The sequence below is a fragment of the Convolutriloba macropyga genome, chromosome 4, assembly GCF_964194025.1.
Source record: "Convolutriloba macropyga chromosome 4, txConMacr16.3, whole genome shotgun sequence".
Lineage (NCBI taxonomy): Eukaryota > Metazoa > Xenacoelomorpha > Acoela > Convolutidae > Convolutriloba > Convolutriloba macropyga.
The window spans coordinates 19944344-19969879 of record NC_134471.1 but is presented as its reverse complement, the minus strand read 5'-3'; the positions used below and the strand labels follow the sequence as shown (position 1 = coordinate 19969879).

The following is a 25536-nucleotide window of genomic DNA, read 5'->3' as shown; positions in this document are numbered from 1 at the left end:
TTACCAATCTATCTGACTTCCATTAGAGACCAAACATTTGTTAAATCGAAAGCCGTATTGCTTATACATTGTCAACTCGGATCCAACTTGCCCAATCAAATCATCCTCAACCTTCGAAACAATATCTTCTTCCAAAACAGGCTGTCGTGACAAAATCCACGCGTAGTGTCTAATAATGTAACCATAGCCGAATATTGAGGCTTTGATTTGCCAACAGGAATAGAGAACCATGTATTTGTCGACGACGTAGTCCATAACAAAAACGTCAATCGGATGAAAGTCGTCAAAGTTAACAACCAACCTCGAATAGAATGAAGTGTTGCTGTTCATTAGGAAGGAATCGTCTTTGAGTTCTGCTGAGCCAAGCAGAGTCTTTCGACTTCCGAAAGGAAGAACTCCTTGGACCTCAAGGCGGAATCGTTTTCTGGACGATGTTCCTAGAACATGGCTCTTTCTCTTAAAATTTTACCACTTGAGTATGTGTCATTTCATTGAAACCAGGTTCGTTGAAACTTGGAAATATATTTGTCAGCAAAACATTTTAAAAGACGACATGCGTTTTCAATAAAAGACTTCAATTATATTGCTGATATCGGGGTGAATTTTGAATATTGAGCTAATTTTACCTTTGAAAAATTGCAAATTTCAAGAAATAGGGAAAATGACAGGATCGACTGATTTTCTTACACATAATTTACCTCCTTTTCACACCTGAAATCTATATTACGCTCGTCTACCGATACCAAATTTTTACTAGTTTTTATTTCCAGATTTCACTTTTCCTATGTTAATAATTTGTGTTTGTGAAACTTTCGAACTCTGTGGACGAAAAAGCGGTGCCCTAAATGGAAATTCCTGTCAGTGTTTTTAATTTTTAAACTGAAATTTGAAAAGTGAAAAATGCTTCTCACCGCAAAATATGTTTGACGGAAGCTTGTTGCGAATGCAAAGTAAGCGTATATATATATATATATATATATATATATATATATATATAAACTAAGCAGCGTATGTTTGTAAGCGTGTAAGAGTATATATTTGAATTGAATAGCAAGCAATCAAGGCGGAATAGCGCAGACGGTAACGCACTGACTCCGAATCGAAGAGTTGCTGGTTCGAGCCCCCGACTACGACCAAATTGGCAAAGAAAAATCAGTATTCTAATACATGTACCTTGAGCAGCGGACTGTTAGAGAACGGTTTTGGGCCGAACCAGCCCGATTCAGACTAAGATGACTTAGATATAAAATTATTAGAGTATCAAAACGCTTTGAATGGTTCAATTTTAAGGCCAATGCAAGGCCAAATTACGTCATACATGAACTGAATCGACCGATATTGGCTAGCAAAAGGCTAACAGGTAGTGTCTAGCCTTTTTGCCGCCAGTGTTACTTCGAATAACTTTTGTTAACGTTGTTAAGTGAACTTCTTATGTGTCGTATGTTATGTACACAAGCTATAGTTGGTATAAAAAGCCGTTTCTTGAATCTTATTCGATTCGTAATTGTTGAATAAAGATTTCCCGTCTTCCGTTTTGTTACATTCGAGTTTATTGTCGGATACAAGGCTCGAATATTTGGTCCACCACGTGAGAAAAAACCAGGACGAGGATTTTTTGTTCTTTCAACGACTTCTATCGGTCAGGGGCCGGCTCAACGTTGGTGATAGTGTTCTGTGGAGCACTGCTAGTGGTTCAGTGTCCAGTAGAGTGACTTTGGCAGTCAGAGGCCGGGTCAACGTTGGTGATAGTGTTCTGTGGAGCACTGCTAGTGGTTCAGTGTCCAGTAGATTGACTTTGGCAGTCTGAGGCCGGGTCAACGTTGGTGGTAGTGTTCTGTGGAGCACTGCTAGTGGTTCAGTGTCCCGTAGACAGACTTTGGCAGTCAGAGGCCGGGTCAACGTTGGTGATAGTGTTCTGTGGAGCACTGCTAGTGGTTCAGTGTTGCGTAGTGTGACTTTGGCAGTCAGAGGCCGGGTCAACGTTGGTGATAGTGTTCCGTGGAGCACTGCTAGTGGTTCAGTGTTGCGTAGTGTGACTTTGGCAGTCAGAGGCCGGGTCAACGTTGGTGATAGTGGTCCGTGGAGCACTGCTAGTGTTTCAGTATCCCATAGAGTGACTTTGGCAGTCAGAGGCCGGGTCAACGTTGGTGATAGTGTTCTGTGGAGCACTGCTAGTGGTTCAGTGTTGCGTAGTGTGACTTTGGCAGTCAGAGGCCGGGTCAACGTTGGTGATAGTGTTCCGTGGAGCACTGCTAGTGGTTCAGTGTCCCGTAAAGTGACTTTGGCAGTCAGTGGCCGGGTCAACATTGGTGATAGTGTTCTGTGGAGCACTGCTAGTGGTTCAGTGTCCCGTTGAGTGACTTTGGCAGTCAGAGGCCGGGTCAACGTTGGTGATAGTGGTCCGTGGAGCATTGCTAGTGGATCAGTGTCCTGTGGAGTGACTTTGACAGTCAGAGGCGTGGTCGGGTAACTTCATAGTGACGTGAGGAGCATAGAGTTCCAAAACTGTAAGCTCAACTGTTGGGACTACTTTAGTAGTTGATCAGACGTTGTCAGACTCTTAAACTTGGTGCTAATATTTTACACTGGCGGCACATACTTAGCCTAGATATACTGTTGAACCCATAGCACTGAGCCGAAAATCTTCGGGTGCTCAGTTAGCCGAATAACTTTGGGTGCTCAGTTAGCCGAATAACTTTGGGTGCTCAATTAGCAGAATAACTTTGAGTGCTCAATTAGCCGAATAACTTCGGGTGCTCAGTTAGCCGAATAACTTTGGGTGCTCAATTAGCCGAATAACTTTGGGTGCTCAATTAGCCGAATAACTTTGGGTGCTCAATTAGCCGAATAACTTTGGGTGCTCAATTAGCCGAATAACTTTGGGTGCTCAATTAGCCGAATAACTTCGGGTGCTCAATTAGCCGAATAACTCCGGTTGCTCAGTTAGCCGAATAACTTTGTGTGTTCAATTAGCCGAAAATTTTTTGGGTGTTCACTTAGCCGAAAATTTTTTGGGTGTTCACTTAGCCGAAAAGTTTTTGGATGTTCAATTAGCCGAAAATTTTTTGGGTGTTCAATTAGCCAAAAAATTTTTGGGTGTTCACTTAGCCGAAAAATTTTTGGGTGTTCAATTAGCCGAAAAATTTTTGGGTGTTCAATTAGCCGAAAAATTTTTGGTTGTTTAATAAGCCGAAAAAATTTTGGGTTGTTCAATTAGCCGAAAAATTTTTTGAGTGTTCAATTAGCCGAAAAATTTTTGGGTTGTTCAATTAGCCGAAAAATTTTTTGGGTGTTCAATTAGCCGAAAAATTTTTGGTTGTTCAATTAGCCGAAAAATTTTTTGGGTTGTTTAGTTAGCCGAAAATTTTTGGGTGGTCAATTAGCCTAAAATTTTTTCGGTGTTCAATTAGCCGAAAATTTTTGTATTCAATTAGCCGAAAAATTGGGTGTCCATTTAGCCGAAAACTTTTGGCAGTTCACTTAGCCGAATTCAATGCTTTTTATAGTAGGTGCTAGTTCATTGAGCCGCACAATAAACAAACTACGGGACCCTCAGTATACACGACACCTTAATACATCTATAGCTGAGCCCGGACTCAGTTTTAAGGCCGTTAAACAGAGAAAGAACGTGCAATTTAAGCTCAAATACGAGTACCCACAGGCAAGTGAAGTAATAATTTGGCACGACGCTATAAACAATAGATTAACACCCCATCATAACAATAACCATAGCCCACTATCTGCGTCTGAACTCATTCAAGAACTTTACGCAATCGAAAATAAGATAAAAGCTATTGTTTACTGTCCACGACAGGGCGCCCCAGATATCTTCCAGGACCTGAAGCAAACAAGTTTCGTCGTGGTTCACGTCATAAAATACCTCCTATCAAAGCGCAAAGCCAAGGATCCTTCGATTCTGAACGACTATTTGCAACTTCATCCGCCCTTCTGCTGTGAAATAAAATCACTCTCTATTGTGAGATTTCATAGCGCCAACCTAAATTGTCTGATAGAAAAAGACCAGACCAAAAAGGCTTAACCAGCGCCGTCGAAAAGCTCGAGCAAACAGGGCTGCTGCTCTCGAGGGGAACTCTGTTGACGAGCCGTGGCTAGCTTAAGTGCAAGGCTATAGCTTGTTTGCAGTTTTTTCCTCGTTAGTGGTTGATCTGTTTTTTTGAGCCTTTAAGAAACTAAATTCTAGTCCGTTTCCCAATTCCTCATAGTGTATTTGATTTACGAAATTATTGCTTGTAACGATTCCCCTTTCTTATTCTTTTGCTGGTAAGAGTAATCTGAAATTCTGAATATTGTATTAAGTGTGCCTAATTCATTGAAACAAATATCTAACATTTAATACCGTTGTTTTCAAGATGAAAGCTCAGGCCATCAAGTTGTCTGAAGCTAGATCTAAAATTGAATTAAGTGTGAATGGCTTGTACAAAAGAATCGACGAAGCAATAAATAGTAAAACACGAAAAATAAAAGTCGAGACATTAGTTAACAAAGCAAAGGAACTCTTGTCAACAGCAATTGACAAAAACGATGAGGAGCTTGAATATTGGCTCAAAGAAGCAAGCGAAACTCATGACAATTATGTAGCAAAAGCACGACAATACATTGAGCTCAGTGATGAGACAATTGGTGAATCAACATTCCGCCGAAAAACATCAAGCTGTGGATCGAAAACTGTCTCAATCTCGTCTAGCCAGAGGAGAAGAGAACAGGAAATAGCAAGACTTCAACGAGAAGAGATTGAGAGAGAGAATGAGAACATAATCAAACTCGCTCAACAAAAGCATCAATTAGAGCTAGACACAATTAGCGAAGAGAACAGGAAAAGATTGTTTGACGCAAAAGTCAAGGAGATTCGGGCAATGGAGTCATCCAATGAAAGCCTTGATGGTGATCTCGGGGAGCAAACAATTTTAAATAATGATAAAAATTCTGAGCGTGTAACAGAATGGGTTGACAGTTCAGTGGCAAACAGTATTTTGTCTTCAACTCTTCGTTCAAACCGCGCAGAAAACGAAATTTAAGAAAATGGTTTCCTCCAAGCTTCGAATTCATTACCACCACATGAAACGGATAATCTCCTAACAGGCCTTTCGATGCTGCAAAATTCGGTGAACGCTCCAAACGCTGCACCAGGTCCGTTATTGCAGCAAAGCAATCATTCACCACCAAAGGACGGTAACCCGCGTGAAAACGTCGTCCGTACTCCCAAAGGAGTATCATATTTTTTGTCTTTTGGAAAGGAAGACAGACAGACCAGTTCGCAGGCAGGTAATAACGTCGCTAACCAGACCGCTGATACGGGAGCATCAGCGCCTCAACCCTCACAGTTGCCAGAACCATCGAGCTGGGCACCAGTCCCCAGCGCAGTTTCATATTTGAATCAACCAGATCATCATTTAGCAAACATAAACAACCCCACATTGACAAACTTGCCATCTATTACTTCTGATCATCAGAACGTACAATACCCTGTCCAAAACATGCAACGTAGTTTTTATCCCATGGCTAGCCACCTCCTGCCAAACATGACTTTGTGGCATGTACCTCATCCGGCAACCGTAACTTCCTCACATCCTCAACAAGTTCAACAACAAGTTTTGCAAACAAATTTGAATAAACTTGTTGTATCCTACTCAAGTGGGGGTACAACCTACTACAATCAAAACCCGTTTTCCGCTGCAACCTTTATCGGTCAACACAACCCCTCATCGTCATTACCGGTGCAGCACGGTTTGTATTCAAACCCAATGCTGCCCTACGCAACCATGCCAGCCAATACTACTGGTCCCTTCCATTCGTATCATCCATCAACATCTGTTGCTCCCGCACACGATAATTCCTTCAATGTTAAGGATATAGCGGACGCAATAACCTCCAGTCAACTCAATCCATTACCAAAATGGACGCTTGCACAATATAATGGGGATCCACTTCTTTGGCATGAGTGGATAGGGCAGTTCAAAATTGCCATAGACTCTCAAAACCTCTCTGACGCAGCAAAATTAACTTATTTGAAAACTCTTCTAACCGGAAGAGCTAAAAAATCCATTGAGCAGTTTGCGTATAGTGGTGCATTGTATAACGATGCCATGCAAGTTCTGGAACGGAAATTCGGACTCCCCCATGCCGTAGTTGGCGCTCACCTTGATAAACTTAACAATTACCCGCCCTTAAAAATGCACAATTCGGAAAATGTAATTGCTTTCGCATCAGTAATTTCAAGTTTAGTTGGAGTTTTCCAGTCATTGTCATATGACGCCGATTTGCGTAGCTCATCTTTACTGAATCAAGTGGTACAAAAGCTCCCGCCCAATCTTAAGGAATCCTGGTGTTCACATATAGTGAAAAAGCAGTGGCTCAGGCCTACCTTGTTAGAATTCAACGATTGGTTACAAGAAAAAGCGGACACACATGACCGCATGAAAGCAGTCAAATTTAAGACTAAGACAGACGAAACATCAGTTGTTAATAAAACAAAAACAACTTCAAAGGCTTTCGCGTCAAACTCAAAAGTTGCCGACGCAAAACAGAAGAACCCGTCAACAAGAAACGGGAACGAAATTGGTTGCCCGCACTGCAAGGCAAATCACCCAATTTGGAAATGCCCGAAATTCAAAAGTGAAAACCCAACTCAGAGAGCGAAAATTGTAGCCGAACATAGACTATGCTTCTCCTGTCTCAATGGTTCCCATCAATTTAGAAATAGTCCCAACCCACGAAAGTGCAAACAACCTGGTTGCACTAGTACACATAATATTCTGTTACACGGTTCCCAACGCATCTTCACTAAGAACAATGCAAAGAAACCAAGTGAAACGAAAAGCGTCACGGATCCACCGCAGTCAACATCTTTAGTTTCACTCAATTCGGAAAACATCTGTACTCCCAATCAATATGGAAACTCGTCATTTTTCCCTGCTGTGTCCGACGTTAAAGGTCTTTTACAGGTTAAGGAGGTCAAACTCAAAGGCCCCACAGCTAAGGAAACAAAAGTGCTGGCTTTATGTGATCCTGCCTGCAGTCACTCGTGCGGCAATTGCTGCGGCAAGACTCAATCTGAAAGGTTCACCTCTTAAACTGACTGTTTGCGGAATAAATGCAAAACAAGTTATTGATACACTTATTACAGACGTGACAGTTAAACCATTAGGTGATAACACCTGTGAAAGTTTCAACGTAAGTCCATACATAAGAGACACGCTAAATGTTGGTTCTGATATTATCAATGTACCTCAACTACAGGAAACATATCCGTATTTAAGTGTGGTAGATCCCGTTCAGTACAGTTACTCAAATGTCGAAATGATTCTAGGCCAAGACGTTTACCATGCAATCCGACCTATCGAATATTTTGAAAGCGATTCAAAATGTGCGCCCGTTACCGTCCGTCTTCCAATTGGTTGGGTTCTAAGTGGACCTCTGCCTGCAACTTCTAGTTTCATATCCTCCTGTTTTAAAATTGTTACTGAACCGGAAACAGATCTAGCCGAACAACTGAAGTCCTGGTATGACATGGAGTCATACGGAGCTGTAGAAGAGGTTGACCCCAGGTCTTCTTCAGACCGTAGAGCAGTTGAAATACTATAAAAGACAACTTTTAATGACGGAAAACGGTATCAAGTTGGTATGCTGTGGTCAAAAGACGACCTTCATTTACCGAATAACTACTACTCAGCACTCGTTCAACTGAAGTCCCTTGAAAAAAGACTTTTCAGGGACCAAGACCTCCGAATGAAGTACGAAAAGAGCATTAAGGACGACGTAGACAAAAGCTATGTGGTTCAAGTGCTTAACTCTAAAGACCCCAGTGAACGGTCTAGACGCGAATGGTACTTGCCTCATCACCCCGTCGTTAATCCCAATAAGCCAAACAAGATGAGAAGGGTGTTAAATGGTGCGGCAAAATTTCATGGAACATCATTAAATAAATCATTGTTGACAAGGCCTGATTTACTTCAGCGTTTGATTCATACTCTTATCCGCTTCCGCCAGTATCAGTACGCAGTCTCTGCTGATATAGAAGGCATGTTCCTCCGGGTTGGAGTGCTTCCTCAGGATCAACCGTGCCTTAGATCTTTGTGGCGGGAGGATCCATCAACTGATGTGATGGTATATCAGTACACCAGGCATATCTTTGGTGCGAAAGACTCGCCCTCATGCGCGATTTATGCCCTCCAACGTACAGCCAAGGACAATAGCCGTCAGTACCCAGATGCATCGTAAGCTGTGTTGGAATAGTTTTATATGGACGACTACCTCGACTCCTTAGACGAACCAGAGAAAGCACTGAAGAGAGCCAAGGAACTCGTAGAACTACTTATGTTGGGAGGATTTAAATTAACAAAGTTTGTAAGCAGCGTTGCACACCTGCTCGATGAACTCGACAACAGCTTCAAAACCAATGACCAAGAAGAGCCAAAAGTTATTGGAAGTTCTGAGGAAGAAGCCTCATCACACGTATTGGGTCTGAAATGGGACAACAAAAAAGACACACTAGTTGTCAGCCGTGGAACGAAGTACGTGGACAACAAAAACGTAACTCAACGCCTAGTACTTAGTTTAGTTTCAAAAGTCTTTGACCCAGTTGGGTTAGTAGCCCCCTTCACAGTTACCGCCCGACTGTTGGTGAAAGATATATGGAGGTTGAGTGGTCAAGACTGGGACAAGGTGCTGCCCGATGACATGATTGATAGGTTCAGTGCATGGAGTTCAGATTTACCCAAATTAGGAAACCTAACAGTCGCTAGGAGTTTTTCCCCAACGAGTTCGACCCAATCGAGCTTCATGTTTTCGGGGATAGTTCCCAGGAAGTCTTCAGCGCTGTTGCCTTCCTGAGATCAAAAGTATAGTCAGGACCCACTACGCATACCGAAATTGCCTTTATTTTAGGAAAAGCAAGAGTTGCACCCATGAAATGTTTGACCATACCGAAACTCGAACTTCAAGTAGCCCTCCTAGCAACGCGCCTAATGGTAGACATATAAAGCTTTAACAATACCTCTTAGTAAAACGTTCATGTGGACAGATAGCACGACTGTGCTTCAGTGGCTGAGATCCTTCGATAGACAGCCCATCTTTGTTGCCAATAGGGTTTCGGAAATATTGGAGTCCACAACAGTCGACCAATGATTTCATGTACCATCGACAGACAATCCCGCGGACGCTGGTACAAGGGGAATGTCAGCCGATGGCCTGTGTGCCAGTAGCTGGTTGAAAGGTCCAATTTTCCTGTTTACGTCAGATTTTCCTTTCCAGCCAAATAACGAGATATTAGACAATCTGAAAAACCGTTAACCAGTCCCTTGGGCGATCCGGTTCAAAAACAGGAAAGCAGTCTTGCGAGCAACGTTTCCTACGAAGAAAAACTGTTCGATTACACAAAATTTAGCTCCTACTTTAAACTAGTTAGGATAACTGCTTATCTCCTCCGCATCCTCCCGAAGCACGCCCATTTTCGGTCATCAGATGCTTCATTTTTTAGGCCCGATGAACTCCAGGTTGCTGAAGCAAAAATTCAGTTGCTCGTTCAATCTGAATCATTCCCGTTCGAGCAAAAACAACTTCTGGATGAAAAGCACCTTATTAGAAAAAGCCCAATCTCACCGTATACCCCTTTCATTGGTCCCAATGCTCTGAACAGATCTAGTGACCGCATCAAACTATTAGTTGAAGCCGACTATGACATCAAACACCCCATCATACTTGATAGCCGTCACCCCGCTGTAAGACTCTTTCTGAAAAAAGAGCATTTAGTTAACCACCACGAGGGCATTGACTTTTTGCGAGCTTGCATACAACGACGCTACGCAGTCCTGAAATTGCGTTCCGCATTACGATCTATCAAATTTAACTGCGTATTATGCCGTAAGCGTAGCAAAAAGTCCGTTCAGCCAATGATGGCCGACTTACCGGCCGAACGTCTTTCCTATGGTTCTCCTCCCTTCTTCAATACGGGAATGGATTATTTCGGCCCATTTTATGTATCAGTGAAACGCTCAAGTGAAAAGCGTTGGGGTTTCCTTTTCACGTGCCTCATAACACGCGCCTTGCATATTGAGGTTGTGCCATCGATGGACATGAATTCCTGCGTTATGGGAATTGAAAGGTTCATTGCTCGGAGAGGAAAACCCCGCGTCCTTTGGTCGGATAATGGAACCAACTTTATTGCTACCGAGAAGGAACTATCATTGTGTATACAGAGTTGGAATCAAAAATTCATTGCGAGTCAAATGTCTGAAAGGGGAATCTTGTGGCACTTCAATCCACCATCTGCCCCACATCATGGTGGCTCGTGGGAACGAATGGTGAGGAGTGTTAAACGCACTTTCTATGAAGTTCTTGGCAACCGACGTCTTACTGACGAAGTCTTACAAACGACATTCTGTTTAGTTGAATCAACTTTAAATAACAGGCCACTTACCCCTGTAAGCTCTGACCCTACGGAACTTGATGCCATAACACCTAATGACTTCCTTCTCGGAAACAGGTCAAGCACTGTGCCTTCGCTTTTGTCAGAAGAGGACTTCGACCACCGCAAGAGATACGTGCGAGCTCAGTGCTACGCGGACTAAATTTGGAAAAGGTGGCTAGCTGAATATGTCCCAACCTGAATTGTCGCAGTAAATGGTCCACACCGGCAAACACAGAGCTTAAATCTGGGGATCTTGTATGGGTGGCCGACGAAATGAGCCCCCGTGGACACTTCCCCATGGGTCGCATTGAAAACCTCCGTTATGGCAGCGATGGCATTGCCCGTTCGGCTGAGATAAGGACAAATGCTGGTAAGTATTTCCGACTGGTGGTAAAACTAATACCTGTTTTAGAAACAACACTTTCAAGACCGGAGGATGTTGCGAATGCAAAGTAAGCGTATATATATAAACTAAGCAGCGTATGTTTGTAAGCGTGTAAGAGTATATATTTGAATTGAATAGCAAGCAATCAAGGCGGCATAGCGCAGACGGTAACGCACTGCACTCCGAATCGAAGGGTCGCTGGTTCAAGCCCCCGACTACGACCAAATTGGCAAAGCAAAATCAGTATTCAAATACATGTATCTTGAGCAACGGACTGTTAGAGAGCGGTTTTGGGCCGAACCAGCCCGATTTAGACTAAGATGACTTGGATATAAAATTATTAGAGTATCAAAACGCTTTGAATGGTTCAATTTTAAGGCCAATGCAAGGCCAAATTACGTCATAAATGAACCGAATCGACCAATATTGGCTAGCAAAAGGCTAACAGGTAGTGTCTAGCCTTTTTGCCGCCAGTGTTACTTTGAATAACTTTTGTTAACGTTGTTAAGTGAACTTCTTATGTGTCGTATGTTATGTACACAAGCTATAGTTGGCATAAAAAGCCGTTTCTTGAATCTTATTCGATTCGTAATTGTTGAATAAAGATTTCCCGTCTTCCGTTTTGTTACATTCGAGTTTATTGTTGGATACAAGGCTCTAATAGAAGCTCGTTCCGCAAAAAATTGTGCGGCAGATCAGATTAGTTGCAGTATATTTCTCTTTTTAGTAATCGTAAAACATTAATCGTAAAATTGAGCTACAAAAGGATTAAAATGATTAAAACTTTGTGAAATGCCCGTTACAGCCTAACGTAAGTAATTTTCACATTTATTTGATCCTCAGCCCAGCATTATTTTTCCCAACATATTTTTACATATTTCTCATTTTAAGGCTCTTAATTGCTTTGTGGAAACCACTTTCACAACATTTAAGCGTTTCCCCCACTGAACGGAAGGCAGCACCCGGAAGCGCCAGCCACTTTCTTTGGAATAGATTTTTTAGATACCAGTAGACGCTCGTAATGTGTCTAAATGCGAAATGAACGCTTGATGCAAAGAAAAAACAAAAAAATGACATCAACTTCTGCTTAATCTTTACTTTCTTATTTTAAACTCCCTCATGCTCTCACGGAAATGGAAAACAGTCTAAAATTTTACAAATTCAGGAAAACTTGGATAAGATATTAGTTCACCCACAGTAACATGCCAATTCAATTAAGCTGAAGTTAAACACAATTAAACTGCTCTTCATTTGGTAGCAGGTCTATATAACTATGACGTAGAAGGATGTCAACGTTGGGAATCTCGCTGGGGCGTGATTTATAATCACTGGAGGTTTTCGCGAATTTTGTCTATTTCGAGATATGTGAGTTCAAAATTTTTTGAACCAGCGCTGATTTTGACGTTTTTTGTTCCATGTTTCTGTATACTCATTATTCAAGTTTTGTACTACTTTAGTGAGACACAACAAAATTGCTCATTCCGAAGTCAAGCTCCTATCTTGAAAGAATAACGGGTTGCTGAACATTTTAGCCCGAACTTTATGAATTTCTTTAATGAATATATCCGGAAATTTAGCATAAATTCATTTAAAAAACTAGAAAAGAATCGGAAGTTTTGAGCTAATATTGTCCGTACTTTTCAGTAGCACGGAATTCGATACTGCTGAAACAATCCTAACATAATGATCCCACCTCGGCCATCCAGATTGACGACTTAAACGTCTACCAAATGAGGAAAACATAGATATCATTCAAAATTAACACATTGTTCGAAAACAATCTGTGTACGAGTTTTAAAAAAAAACTGTTACAAACACCAATCTTTGGTGCGATTGCCAACAACAAACATTAACTACAATCAAAACCCGATCTCTAATCTTATTAAAACTACCTTATAACTAATCCAAAAAAGTTTTTACGCCAAACCAAAACTGAATAAAAAGAAATTATAATTCATTGAAAATATTGGCATTGGGAGGGGAATTTTCCTTAATGCAAATAGGCCACAAGGCGTCAAAAAAGAACGAAAGCTGGCAAATTAAAAAAATACAGGTCATTTTCTCAAAACAATTAAGTTCTCAGTCACTGAAGCCTTTTGTTTTCAATAAGATTTAAGATAAATACAAATACGAGCAAAAATCAAACGTCCAATAAAGTTTTGGAGGAAAACAGTGTCGACTCAGTAAATCAAAAAATATTAACGTAAAACAATAAATTTGTTCTGCGGTGGCGTTATCTTGACGGCAATAGAACCTGTCCTTAATGAATTAATGTGACAAGATGACTAAAAAGATGTTTCATCACCTCAAAAAAAGCGGCAAATATCCAGAAATCGTAGAACTTATGAAAAATCGTTGTATCATTGCCAAAAAAACATCTAGTTAAAAAATAAACACGCAATAAGGGTCTATTTTTATTTCACTAGAAAGAAGATGTGCCCTGTCTTTACTGAGACGAAATAACAAATCAGCAATTAGGAAAAAAGCTAAAGTTTCCGCTGGTTTTTTGAAATATCCTTTTAAGCCGAAACAACCATAACACGAATTGAGCAATTCAGTAGTGTATATAATAAAAAAAACTCTTTGCAGTGATCTCAAATGAACTTCAATGTTTTAATTGTTGATGGGACTCTATGAAAAAGACAACAAAATGAGCCACAAATATTGATGAGTATTGAAACCTCATATAATTTTTATGAAAACGCAACGTCAACTACTAAAACCATGTGTCAATCCACTAATAAATACAGAAAGTCTAGTTTGATTTGGTAGAGAGTGGAGAGAAATTTTTAGCATAGAGACTAAAATATAAATTCAAAAATTTAACAACAAAAATTGAAAAACATATAGAATACGAACTGAAATACTTTTAAAAGTTCATTTATATCTCAGAAGAAAGAAATCATTCAGATTTTTCGTTATCCAGTATATAAAATACGACCACAAAAAGAACGACAATTCAAGCAAAAAGGAAAACTTCAATTAAATTTTGCGAGAAAATCTGTCACAGCCGTTAAAACCACAGGTTTAAACCATGCTTTTCATTAAAACAAAGCATGAATTTAAATAAACAAGCATTCAACGCCGAAGGAGCCCAAAATTAACCTTATATAATGAGACAACAACCATGAAACTCAAAATTGAGCAAATGTGAGAAAATAATAGAATTTTCATGAAAACTGTTACTGTTACTATCAAAGCTTTAAAACCATTGGACAAAACTTCTCTAAATATCCAATTTCTTACTATTCTGACAAAAGGTTTCAGCTTTTTTTCAGAAAAACTAAGTTTAAAGTTCACTGCAGAAATATAAATACATTTCAAATCCTAATACTCTCAGATAATTTCCTTAAAAGAAAAATATATCAAGATCTTAAAAACCATTAAATGGCTTGAGCCACCAGAAAAAGTTATATATGTTCACTTGTACCACTCAAAGAACCCAGTTCACCTAATCAGGGTGACCAAAACAGGAGGCCTTAAAAAAGATCAAAAAATACAGGCAAACCACGAGAATTCATTACTATTAAATATTGAAAACTTTTTTGAATTAAACTTTTTTACTAGTAAATATTTAAACTTTATTTGAAGCTTTAGAAACCATGAGCTGCTCTCTGTAATCTGAAAAACCTTTTCGGTTGCATATAGATAGTATCTGTCATGAATTAAGGTCTCATCTGAAGTCCCTCTGGTCAGCAAAAAATACAAAACACAAAAAGTAAAACAAAAAACAAAAAGCAACAAAAGATAACGCCCCAATCCAATCAGAAAAAATTCTATCAAAAGAATCTTAATCAAAATTAATTCTAGCCTTGCTACTGCTATCCATTAAAACAAGTAATTGTTCCAAATGTGATCGAAATAGATATTTTGGCAGTTAAAAAATCAATTTATCAGTAATAAATTTATTAAACTTTCTCATAGGAACAGGATATGAAATTAGCTCTTTGCAGTTTACGTTTCTTGGTCTGTACTTCCAGTAATTTAAAGCTTTGTGGGTGCAAGTAGCATCTTTGGTGCCAGTGTTCAAGAAAAAAAGGCTCAGATTTGAGAAAATGAGACAAAGTTTCAGCCAATATGTCAAATATCACATTTGGTTGATCCTCACCCATCTGTAAAATTAAAGTCTTTTGTTAGAAATTTTAACTTATTTTAGCCAAAATGGACAAAAACTTGTGCATAATCTATGGACAAATGAAATAAAAATGACTGAAATCCGTCAAATGTTAATAATGGACGCGTTTTCTAAAGATACCACTCACAACTCTCTATGATGAATACATCAATCTGCCATATTTGGATTTTTAATAAAAGATGTTTTTTGCTCTCCAAATACTACAAAAACCATTGTTCCACGCTAACTGTTACCCTAAAAAACTTTTGACATAGATGTCATAGAAGAATGGCCACAGCACATCATCATTTTTTTTGCCAAAAATACACAAATCAATATTTTCAGAGCAGTAAGATTTTACTGAACAATTAAAAACGTTTAAGAGCAGAAAGTTGTGAAAAATTATTTTTATATCATCTTCAGAAACTATTCAATAATTTTTTAACTTCCTCCGATTCTGTAAAATACTATAATCCAAATCTGTTACTATATCCTTTTCGCTATCTTTTTTATTTCAAATTGATTTGCAATAAAAGTTTCGATGAATAGGTTTGAGATGTTTTTATGGCTATTTACACCTAAATCATTTGAAAGAAACTTGTGCATTCGTTTATTGTCGTTCTTTAGTTTTAAAAAATGCACTTGCTGATCTGTAATCGTATAATTGTTTCAACGATTTCCATCTTAAATGGATTTGGAACCGTTGATTTGATTTATTTTGATTTATTTTGACCAAATTTTAAATGTATTGAAAGTCGGCTGGCATCATTGGTTCAAAACTTGACCAGTATAAATTTCCATTACAACAATTCCCACCCAGTTCGAGTTTTGTCGAAAAAATAATGTAAGAATTGCTGTGAATGGCGGTGGAAAAAAAATGTACACCGCAAAGCGCCCGCATCTTTTTGCGATGAATGTGGTGAGAGCGGTGAATTTTTGTAAGATTTGCGGTTTTTAGCTGTAAATTTTTGTAGGATTTGCGGTTTTTAGCGGTGAAGTTTTCATTTTCACTGCGTTCATCGGATTTCTTACGAAAAAGAAACAGTTGTACACGAGTTCGAACCTCTCACCTCCTGATCGTCACGTCTAGGTATTTCACGGCGCTATCTGTCACTTACTTCGAAGCTATTGCATTTGAATTTAAATCAGATTCAATAAACTTTATGGAAATTAAATGCGTTGAAATTTTGCGGTTTTTAGCGGTGAATTTTTTATTTTGACCGCTGAAGCGGTAAAAAAATATTTTACCGCTACCAACGGGAAGCGGTGGAAATAAAAATTTCACCGCTAAAATCCGCGAATCTTACAAATTTCACCGCAAAAAAAATACAGTGAATTTTAGTGGTGAATTATTGTAAGTTTTGCGTTTCTTTGCGCTTAATTCTTTTTTTTCACCGCATTCACCGCGTTCAACGCGTTCTTTTCTTACATCTTTTTACTGCATTCACCGCAAATCTTACACTTGCAGTTTTTAGCGTTGACGCCTCGACCCGGGCAGTTCCGGCAATGAAGGAAACTGCTGAAAAACACGATCCGTTTCTAACCGCTGTTTAGATCGTCAAAGTAAAACTCGTTGCATGACTGTCTGCTCTCGGGTGGGAAGTAAGCCCTTTTGACCTCGTACCATTTCCCACTCAGCATTTCAGGTGACACGTCCACTACACGTAACACTTCAGGGCAAAGATTTTGCATACATTGCCCAAAATTATGCAGAAACAACGCCCCCAGTATAAAGTGACAGAAATCCATTTTAGATTAGCAGAAATTTGTTCAGTGATGCTATTAGGTTGTTGTTTAATTACTAATGTTTTGTGATGGTTATATAAACTGTTTAATGCAAACAAAATGCGAATATCATTGGGTCAATGTGACAAATGGTAAGATATATTAATTCAAGGGTGAGCCTTTAGGAAACTCAAATTTTCAACCCATTCAGAGCAATGATCGTATTTTTGAAATAGTTTATTTTACCAAAAGTCAGCATTTTTCCACTTTTTTAACAAGAAATCAGCACATTTATTAATTCTAAATATGAGAAAAATGTGCTCTGAGCTTATAAAAGAATGTAAGAAATGAATAATTTGCAAGTCTGAGACAAATTTTGAGGCTACCCAGGATGAAGTCCGCGACCCAAGACAGGCATTGGCCAGACCGACCATACCCAAGACAGGCATTGCCAGACCGACCATACCCAAAGATAGGTATTGGCCAGACCGAACAGACTTTGGCCACCCTTGGCCAGACCAAACAGACTTTGACCACCATTGGCCGGACTGAACAGACTTTCTCCAGACCATTGGCCAAACCGAACAGACCCTAGGCCAGACCGTTGTCCAGACCATTGGCCAGACCGTTGTCCAGACCAATTGCCAGACCGAACAGACCCTTGGCCAGACCGTAGGCCAGACCATCCGCCAGACCGTTGTCCAGACCAATGGCCAGACCGAACAGACCTTAGGCCAGACCATTGTCCAGACCCTTTTTACCTGGTTTTAAAACTTTTTGTTCGTTTTTACCGCGTTTTAAAATTTCTGCTCGTTTATAATTTGTTTCTGTAAACAAGAACTTCCAAAGTCGGGTTATCTTTGACTTAGTTTTTAATTATGACACGACTTTTAAAACGAAACTTTTCTCTGGGTCTTGTAAATTAAAAGGAAAAAAGGATGTTCAATTGACATTTGATGATCAATATATACTTTGTAAGAATAAACAAAACATTTGGGTTGTTACATAATAGTAATAATAGTAATAATAATAATAATAATAATAAAAATAAAATTTCATTTTGCAGCGTGAATTGATGATTATCGCATAATTAAGCGTAAGAATTAAATACAAAATATTAAAGCTATAACAATTTTCGACCGTTTTTGGTATGTAACGTCCTCTTTGAAGTTTTCGTCACACTTCAGTGCATAGAAATGGTGAATTTTTCTGTGAGTGGATTCATCCTGAATCATTATCAGGTATCAAGTACCACAAAACCAAATGTCTGAAGTCTGTTGAGAGTAAAAAAGCCCGTAGTCCCCGCAAAATAGTCAACCGTAAGTTTGTAACTCCGCGTTGAGAAATACCGACAAAAACGACGTACAAAGCGTCGGTTTCTGTTGGTTTTTGTCGGTTTCATCGGTTTTGCTTGTGAGAAGCGTCGGTTTTTGTCGGTTTTTTCTCGGTTTTGTCGAAATAGCCAGTATTGTTGTAAGGAACGCAGGATTAATCCGAATTGTCAGTTTCAACCTAAGAAGCGACGGCTTAAAAAAGAATCACCATCCTAGCAGCATTGGAACCTTTGGGTAGTAGTAGTAGTAGTAGTAGTAGTAGTAGTAGTAGTAGTAGTAGTAGTAGTAGTAGTAGTAGTAGTAGTAGTAGTAGTAGTAGTAGTAGTAGTAGTAGTAGTAGTAGTAGTAGTAGTAGTAGTAGTAGTAGTAGTAGTAGTAGCCTTTTCTGAATTTGGGCAATTTCTTCGACCATTTTCAGAATAGCCGTGAAAAACATTTTACCCAAATTAAGAAGACCATTTTACGAAAAACTTCCGCCTCCCAAATTCAGAAGAGGGTTGCCCAAATTCAGAAATGGATTTTTTGACCAATTTCGGAATTGGCCCGTTGCCCATTTTCCTACTCCACTCCTACTACTCCTTGGAATTCGGGTAAGTGTTATGGGGATGATGGCCGAATCAGAAATTGGGCTAAAAAGGGTTGTGAAAATACGACAAAAGAAAGACACTTCTCATTTTCAAGACTTTCAAAAGTTTAATGATTAAAATGCAAAAATTCGACCAGAAATTTAACAAACACCAAACACGAAAAAAAATTCGCTCAAATTTATGTGGCAGTGCAGGTCAATTGTTAAACATAACAGGCATAACTTTGACAAACAGCTATAACAAACATGTCTTTCCTCTATTTAAATCGAAGCAGTCGGCAGCAGTTGTGAAGCTAGGAAATGACTTCCTCGTGATGTATCTGTCCACGTAGGGCGAATTCTAAGATTATGTTGGGCATTCTCTCGAGCAAGCTTCTCATCGTGTTTTGGTCTTTCAGATTGTGCTAATGATGTTTTCATGGGTTATTTGGCGTGTTTTGCGTTTATTTTCAAATCAGTGAAGTCGTTTCCTAAAGATGAACGCATTCAGATCTTGCTAGAATATTTTGAGGTGATTCAAAACTTGCAAGATACTTGCTGCAATCTTGCAAGATATCAACGCAAGAAAACAAGTAAAATAAATTTAAAAACACTCTAGAAAACTTTTTTGAGACACAATATCGCTAATAAAAACAAGTTACCAAATTGATAATCAAGAGAAATTTTTTTAATCCAGATTCAAAATCTTGCGAGAATCTGGCAACAATCTTGAGAATTTTTAATTTCTGGCAAACTTATTTTGATTATTTTGGGCACCTAATTGAAAATCAGCTGAACTGTTTTTCAAGAGCATATCGAAATGCAGAACTCATTCTAATTGACTTTTCCTAAATACCGTTCAAACATGAAGATTATGAAAAATTGGGTATCTTTGAGGAATTTGTTAATATTTCTAAAGTACTGTTTCAAAAGTGTTCAGCATAGTCGCATTTTTATGATACTGAGCTGTTCTTTTTTACCCGGCTGGCTGCTTCCTTCATTTGTTGTAATAGAAAAGTTATTTACGGCCAAACTTGATAAAAAAATCTTCCAGATTGTGATATTAAATATTTTATTCGAATTTTTGTTCTGCAGAAAGCATTTTCTGAGAGTCCCTTAATTTTAAATTATCATTAGGTAGCAAGTACTACAAAAAACAATTGTCATTAATTAATTGAGAGGACAAATCAAATAGTTGCTGCGAAATACTCAATCATACGTTTTGTGTTGCGATAAAATCATTTTTCTCTGATGAAATAGATACCTGCCGAAAATCCTAAATGGTGGAAAGTCTCAACGTTCTAATCCCTTTGAAACTCTTTCTGTAACCAAATAGGACTTCTTTTGAGTTTTAGACAAGTTTGAGGTGAGAATTAAGTCTCAAAATTTTACGAAAATTGAAAAAATTCGAAAACTTTTTGATTTTTAGAAGTTGTAAAAAAGTTAGGGTAAAATGGATCACGGATAGTTTTTGATACTTTTTCATGATTGTTTCAATAATTTTTCTGTTCATAACAAAACTGAGTGAAGTGGCAGGTAGTACAAAGATCGAACAAAAGCATCCAGTGTGTTCCAGATTGTGATTTTAAATATTTTATTCGACTTTTTGTTCTGTAGAAAGCATTTTCTGAGAGTCCCTTTATCTTAAATTGTTATTAGATAGCAAGTACTACAAACAAATTGTCAGTAGTTAGTTGAGCGAGAAAAATCAAAAAGTTGCGGCAAATTTGTCAATCATACGTTTTTTGTTGCGATAACATTATTTTTCTCTGATGAAATAGATACCTGGCAAAACTCCTAATTGGTCAAATGCCCCCCAACGTTCTAATCCCTTTTAAACTCATTCTGCAGCAGAATTGGGCCTCCGTTGAACCCTACACAAGTTTGAAGTGAGAACTAAGGCTCAAAAAGTTGGGAAAATTGAATAAAATTGAAAACTTTTTGATTTTTAGAGGTTGTAAAAAAGTTAGGGTAAAGTGGATCAAGGATAGTTTTTGCTACTTTTTCATTAGACCTGTGCTCTTCATTGGTTACACAATCGACAAAAATTCAACAGTGCACATATTTTAAAGTATAAAACTTCATTTCATTGATTTTTAAGATCATAATAGTGAAAAGTTTTCAACTAACATTTTTTCATCCTTAATAAGTCAAAGGAAAGTTTTTGTGTTGCAAGTGAACTCAAACTCTCAAATTCCACTTCAGCATAGTCCTCATAACGTTTATAAACGTTCTACAACTTCCCTTGTGGAAAGAACGCAGCGCTATGACTGTGCTGCACTTTAACAACTAGAAAAGTTAATTAAAGTCTCTAATAAATTTTCTTACATGCTTTTCAATTGTTTGACTCTCTTTAGTTTTTTGGCGCCTCTTTCAAGTGCTAATGTTTGTTTCATCAAATGTCATTCACTAGCTTCTTGAAATTTTTCTCTTAGCTATTGGTAATTAAGAACAACAACATTTTTCTCTTGAAATGAAAATTAATCAAACTTTTTGTCTGATAAGAGTAAAACACTCTTTTGAAAGCAATGGTTTGGCAGTTAGAAATTTCTCTCAATTGTATCTTTTTGATCATTTACGTTGTTCCAAGCCTATAAAAAGATAATACCCGGGTTATTTGAAGTACTTACGGTGGATAATCAAGTAGAGTCTGCAAATGCTGAGGAACGAAGTTTATTTCGTCGCATAAAATAGGCAATTAGTTTTTGTACTTTCTTCTTATTTCTCTGTCAATTACTAATCAAATTACGTAATTTAGGTTGCATTCTCTTCCCTTTAAGCGTATCTTTAATGGGGTTATTAGTTTCTCCCTAAAAAATTTTGTGAATGTTTAATTTTACAGTGAATACTGAAAAACATAGCATTTCTCAAATTTTAATCGCTTAGTGGTGTTTTGCGCAAAGAACAGGTTTTTCAGCGTGCAGTATGTGTTTTCTAGTCTCCATTCATGTCCCTGGAGCTACTTGTATGAAAGGATGAGGTTATTTCAACAATTTTTCTTTTTTCACGATTTCATCAAATTTCTGTGGATGTTGTTTTGTGTCCAAACACACAAAACATCATAACCTTCATGGCGAGGTGGGAAATTTTTTCCCACCTTGTCATGAAGGTTTGCCGTGACCTATAACGTGGAAGTGGACCAGAATTACACCCACAAATACGCCGGGCACGCGTTTTCACGTTGTTTTACGTCGGTTCCGGAGATCTTGGGCTTCGATTTTAGCCAAAAAAATGGGGTACAGAACAGTATTTTGTTAATATCTGCTAAACTACTGGACCAAATTAAACGAGAGTAATCGCATTTTGTTAGCACTGAACCCCTCTTGCTTGCAGTGTTTGGTTGGTTTCCCAAATCGGCCTAATCAAAAAGTTATAAATGTTCAAAGTTGAAATAGTTCGAATTTTCGGGCTATTATGGGTGACCCAAATTTCGGTACTACAAAACACGCGATTTACCCAATAAATGTTAGTGTTTTAGAATCCTCAGTTAGCGAGGAGTATCCCCATATATAGTTTATATAGTATTTTATGTAGTTGACATGGTCAATTTTGACTCTGCAGAGCGTTCACCTCGCTTTTTTTGGCATTTGGTACGGTACCTTATAATTGCTATAACTCCTTGAAGAATGTACCGATTGTGCTCATTTTTTAATATGATGCGTATCTCGAGCAGTGCTAATAACAGTACTAAGGGCGTTTATTTTGGTTCGACCGTTTTAGAGAAATTAGCCAGTAAACTTGCCCTCGATTTAAGCCCCAGAAGCGGTTGACACCAGCGGGTGACCCCGTTGACACCAGTGAAACCTTGAAGCTTTGAACTATATTATGAAAGTTGGGTGTTTTGAAATCCTCAGTTAGTGGGGAGTCTCCCCATATATATTTCGTATGCAGTTTTATGTAGTCCAGATGGTGAATTTTAGCGAAACATGAGCCGTACTTGGTCAATTTTGACATTTGGTACGGTACCTTTATGTTGGAATATCTCCTCGTATAGTGAACCGATTTTTGATTTGTTTGTTGAATTGAACTCAGCTTGAGCCGTACTTGAATCCCTGTAAATGGCGTTTTGTTTCTTTCAGCCGTTTTTGAGAAATTGGCCAGGATATCACTGTTTTATCTCAAACATTTTGGCTTTCCAGGAAAAGAAATGGCCTTGAGAGAAGATCGGCTAACCGCCAGTTTCCTCCAAATGTCAAATTTTTGCACCGAAACTCAGTTTCACTTGATAAATTGCCTACTTTTAGAAAAAAATGATTTGCAAAAAACATTAAAAAAATCCCCAGTGGGCCATTTGGCCCACTGGGGATTTTTTTTTGACCCCTCATCCCAAACCTCTTTTGCGTGCGTCATTTTGCGCTAATAAAAAATTCCAGGCGTATTACGGAAAGACAGCCGTATTTCGTTCTGACGTGGAGAGCCGTGAAAAAAAATATTGTTCCTATTAAAAAAACAACTAAAAAACAACGTTTTTTGCGTTTTTTTTGGAAGTTCCGGCTGCAATTGGATTAGTCTGTCATTTGTGAGTTTCAAGTGTTTTGTTACATTAGCGTTTCATGCATTTGGCGATTTGTAAAAACACTCTTTTCACAAAAGTTTTCGAAAAATTTTTCAATGAGATCCTTTTTTGAAGAACTGTTTGCACGATATCACTGTTTTATCTCAAACATTTTGGCTTTCCAGGAAAACAAATTGCCTTGCAAAAATATTTGCTAACCACCAATTTCCTTCAAGTGTCAAATTTTTGCACCGAAACTCAGTTTCAATTGATAAATTGCTTATTTTTAGAAAAAAATTATTTGCAAAAAACAAAAAAAAATCCCCAGTGGGCCATTTGGCCCACTGGGGATTTTTTGACCCCTCATCACAAACCTCTTTTGCGTGCGTCATTTTGCGCTAATAAAAAATTCCAGGCTTTTTGCGGAAAAACATTGCTTTAGGGAGAAAAATACCTGGAGAAACGAATTTCAAGGATTCTATGTATTCTGTCATCCTGTGGTGTATAAATAGGCGTCCAATGAGTTAAAAATTGTATTTTTGAACTTCTTCAATGTGGGAGATTATATTAAAACAATAAATTTGCACTTTCTTTCTCTAAACTTTTGCTCTAGGAAGCAAAAATACCTGGAGAAACGAAATATTTTCAAGTTTTCTATCTATTCTGTCATCCTGAGGGTATTTTTGACCAATTTTAAGATCGACATTATTGCAGTATATAAATTTTTGAAGTTTTTTTGTATTGAAAATTGGGCGAAGATAATAAAACAGGCATTTTTTGGCCGCTTTGAACATGAAACGCCTCTTTGAACGCTTAGGTCCAAAAAAGGCAAGATAGAACTAGTGATTGTTTTTTTTGAAAAGGTAACAAATATTGTTTTACATTGCTTCAAATATAGCTCATTTTAAAGCTCATAAAATAGGACTTGCAGCCATTTTTTTTACTTTTATGGATAAAAGTTTCAAGGGTACCTAAATTGGCATCAAACATAAAACAAAAATCGAGTCGTTTATGACTTGGTAAATATTGGCTAAGTCTACCCATTTTTTTAATAGTACAAAAGCTCTATATAAAGTTTCGAAAATATCTTGTTTACAAAATTGCGCGATGATAATATAACATTTGTTTTTTGACCGCTTTGACCATGAAACGACCCTTTGAACGCTTAGGCCCAAAATAGACAAGATTCGATGTTTGTTTGTTTTACTCAGAACGTAACAAATGTTAGCTCAATTTGCGTTCTTTATAGCTCATTTTAATGCATTTTAGATAGGCTTTGCAGTCGTATGTTTTATTTTTTGTAAACGATTGCTTCAAGGGTACCTAAAGTGGCTTCAAAGATAAAAGAAAAATCGAAGCTATTATGACTTGGTAAATAGTGGCTGAGTCCGCCCACTTTTAAGACTGGTACAATGACCCTATATAAAGTTTTGAAAAACTCTTGTGTAGACAATTGCGCAAGGAAAAAGAAACGGGCACTTTTTGACCGTTTAGGTGCGTTTATGTCTCCTAGAAGCACTGGTCAGCGAGTTAAAATTTCGATTTGTATATGATGTAAAATTTCTCAACGAATAATCACTCAAGTGAATTGATATAAAGTCCACTTTGAAGACAAGAATCCCTTTGTTGCAGCCATTAGCTAATTGGGATCGTAAGAGGGCTGTAAGTATCACTTTTTTTCAAAACTGTCATTTTTCGTGCTGATTTCTAAAAATTTTTGTAAAAAGTAAAGATATTGGATGTTAATTGAATAACTAACCAAATGAAACACATATCGTTGCAAAGCTCCTACATTGTAGTTGACGTGGACATATTTGTTTGTGTCCAATTTTTGCGTAGAAGATCTCAAGTACAGGATTGATTAGAGAAAAGCAAATTGAAATATTTTTGATTTATAGATTTGCAGTAAATGCGAATACTTATATAAAAGCAGAACCATTGGTTCATGTTTTTTTTTCAATGCCATTTGCAGACAAATCTGCTAAGATTATAAAAATTGCGCTTTTGGACCATTTAGGTACGTTTAGAGTACCTAGAGTATTTTTATATAAGCGGATTGGAATTGGAATAATTTTCCATACCCAAATTCAGAAAAATTTCGCTGATGCAATCAAAAGCTCTAAATATCACCAAAAACGTTTTTTACAGATTTTTTTTACTTTAGCCTCATCCCGGTAAAAATAAATACCTGATCGCTGCAAAAAAACGAGGCGTAGAACGAATTAAGTCAGTGTCAGTGATCATTCAAAAATGAAAAATTCTAAGACTTCCTTGCAGAAAAATTGTTTCAATTTGCCCCCTTCTAGAACTTCTGGGTCTGTTTTTTTAAGGAGACCATCACTGCATTACAGCAGCAATCAAAGGCAGCTTTTTTTAAAAGTTAAATAACTATTGCTTTGAAATGGCCTCAAGTTTTCTGATGAACGGTCTGATTTCGAAATTGACATCAACACAACTTCTTAAAAAAAAAACTGTCACTGGCATTTTTTTTA

General features: G+C 38.0%; 1 protein-coding gene across 1 annotated transcript; it reads right to left on the bottom strand.

Annotated features, from left to right (window-relative positions):
- Nucleotides 1-16723, bottom strand: LOC142338015 (uncharacterized). Its single transcript, XM_075387648.1, has 2 exons — nucleotides 16470-16723; nucleotides 1-437 (listed from the first exon to the last, which is right to left on the bottom strand). Exons 1-2 carry the CDS (start codon nucleotides 16672-16674, stop codon nucleotides 1-3), a joined length of 642 nt encoding a protein of 213 aa, XP_075243763.1. The 5' UTR covers nucleotides 16675-16723.
- Nucleotides 16724-25536: the final 8813 nt, after the last annotated feature.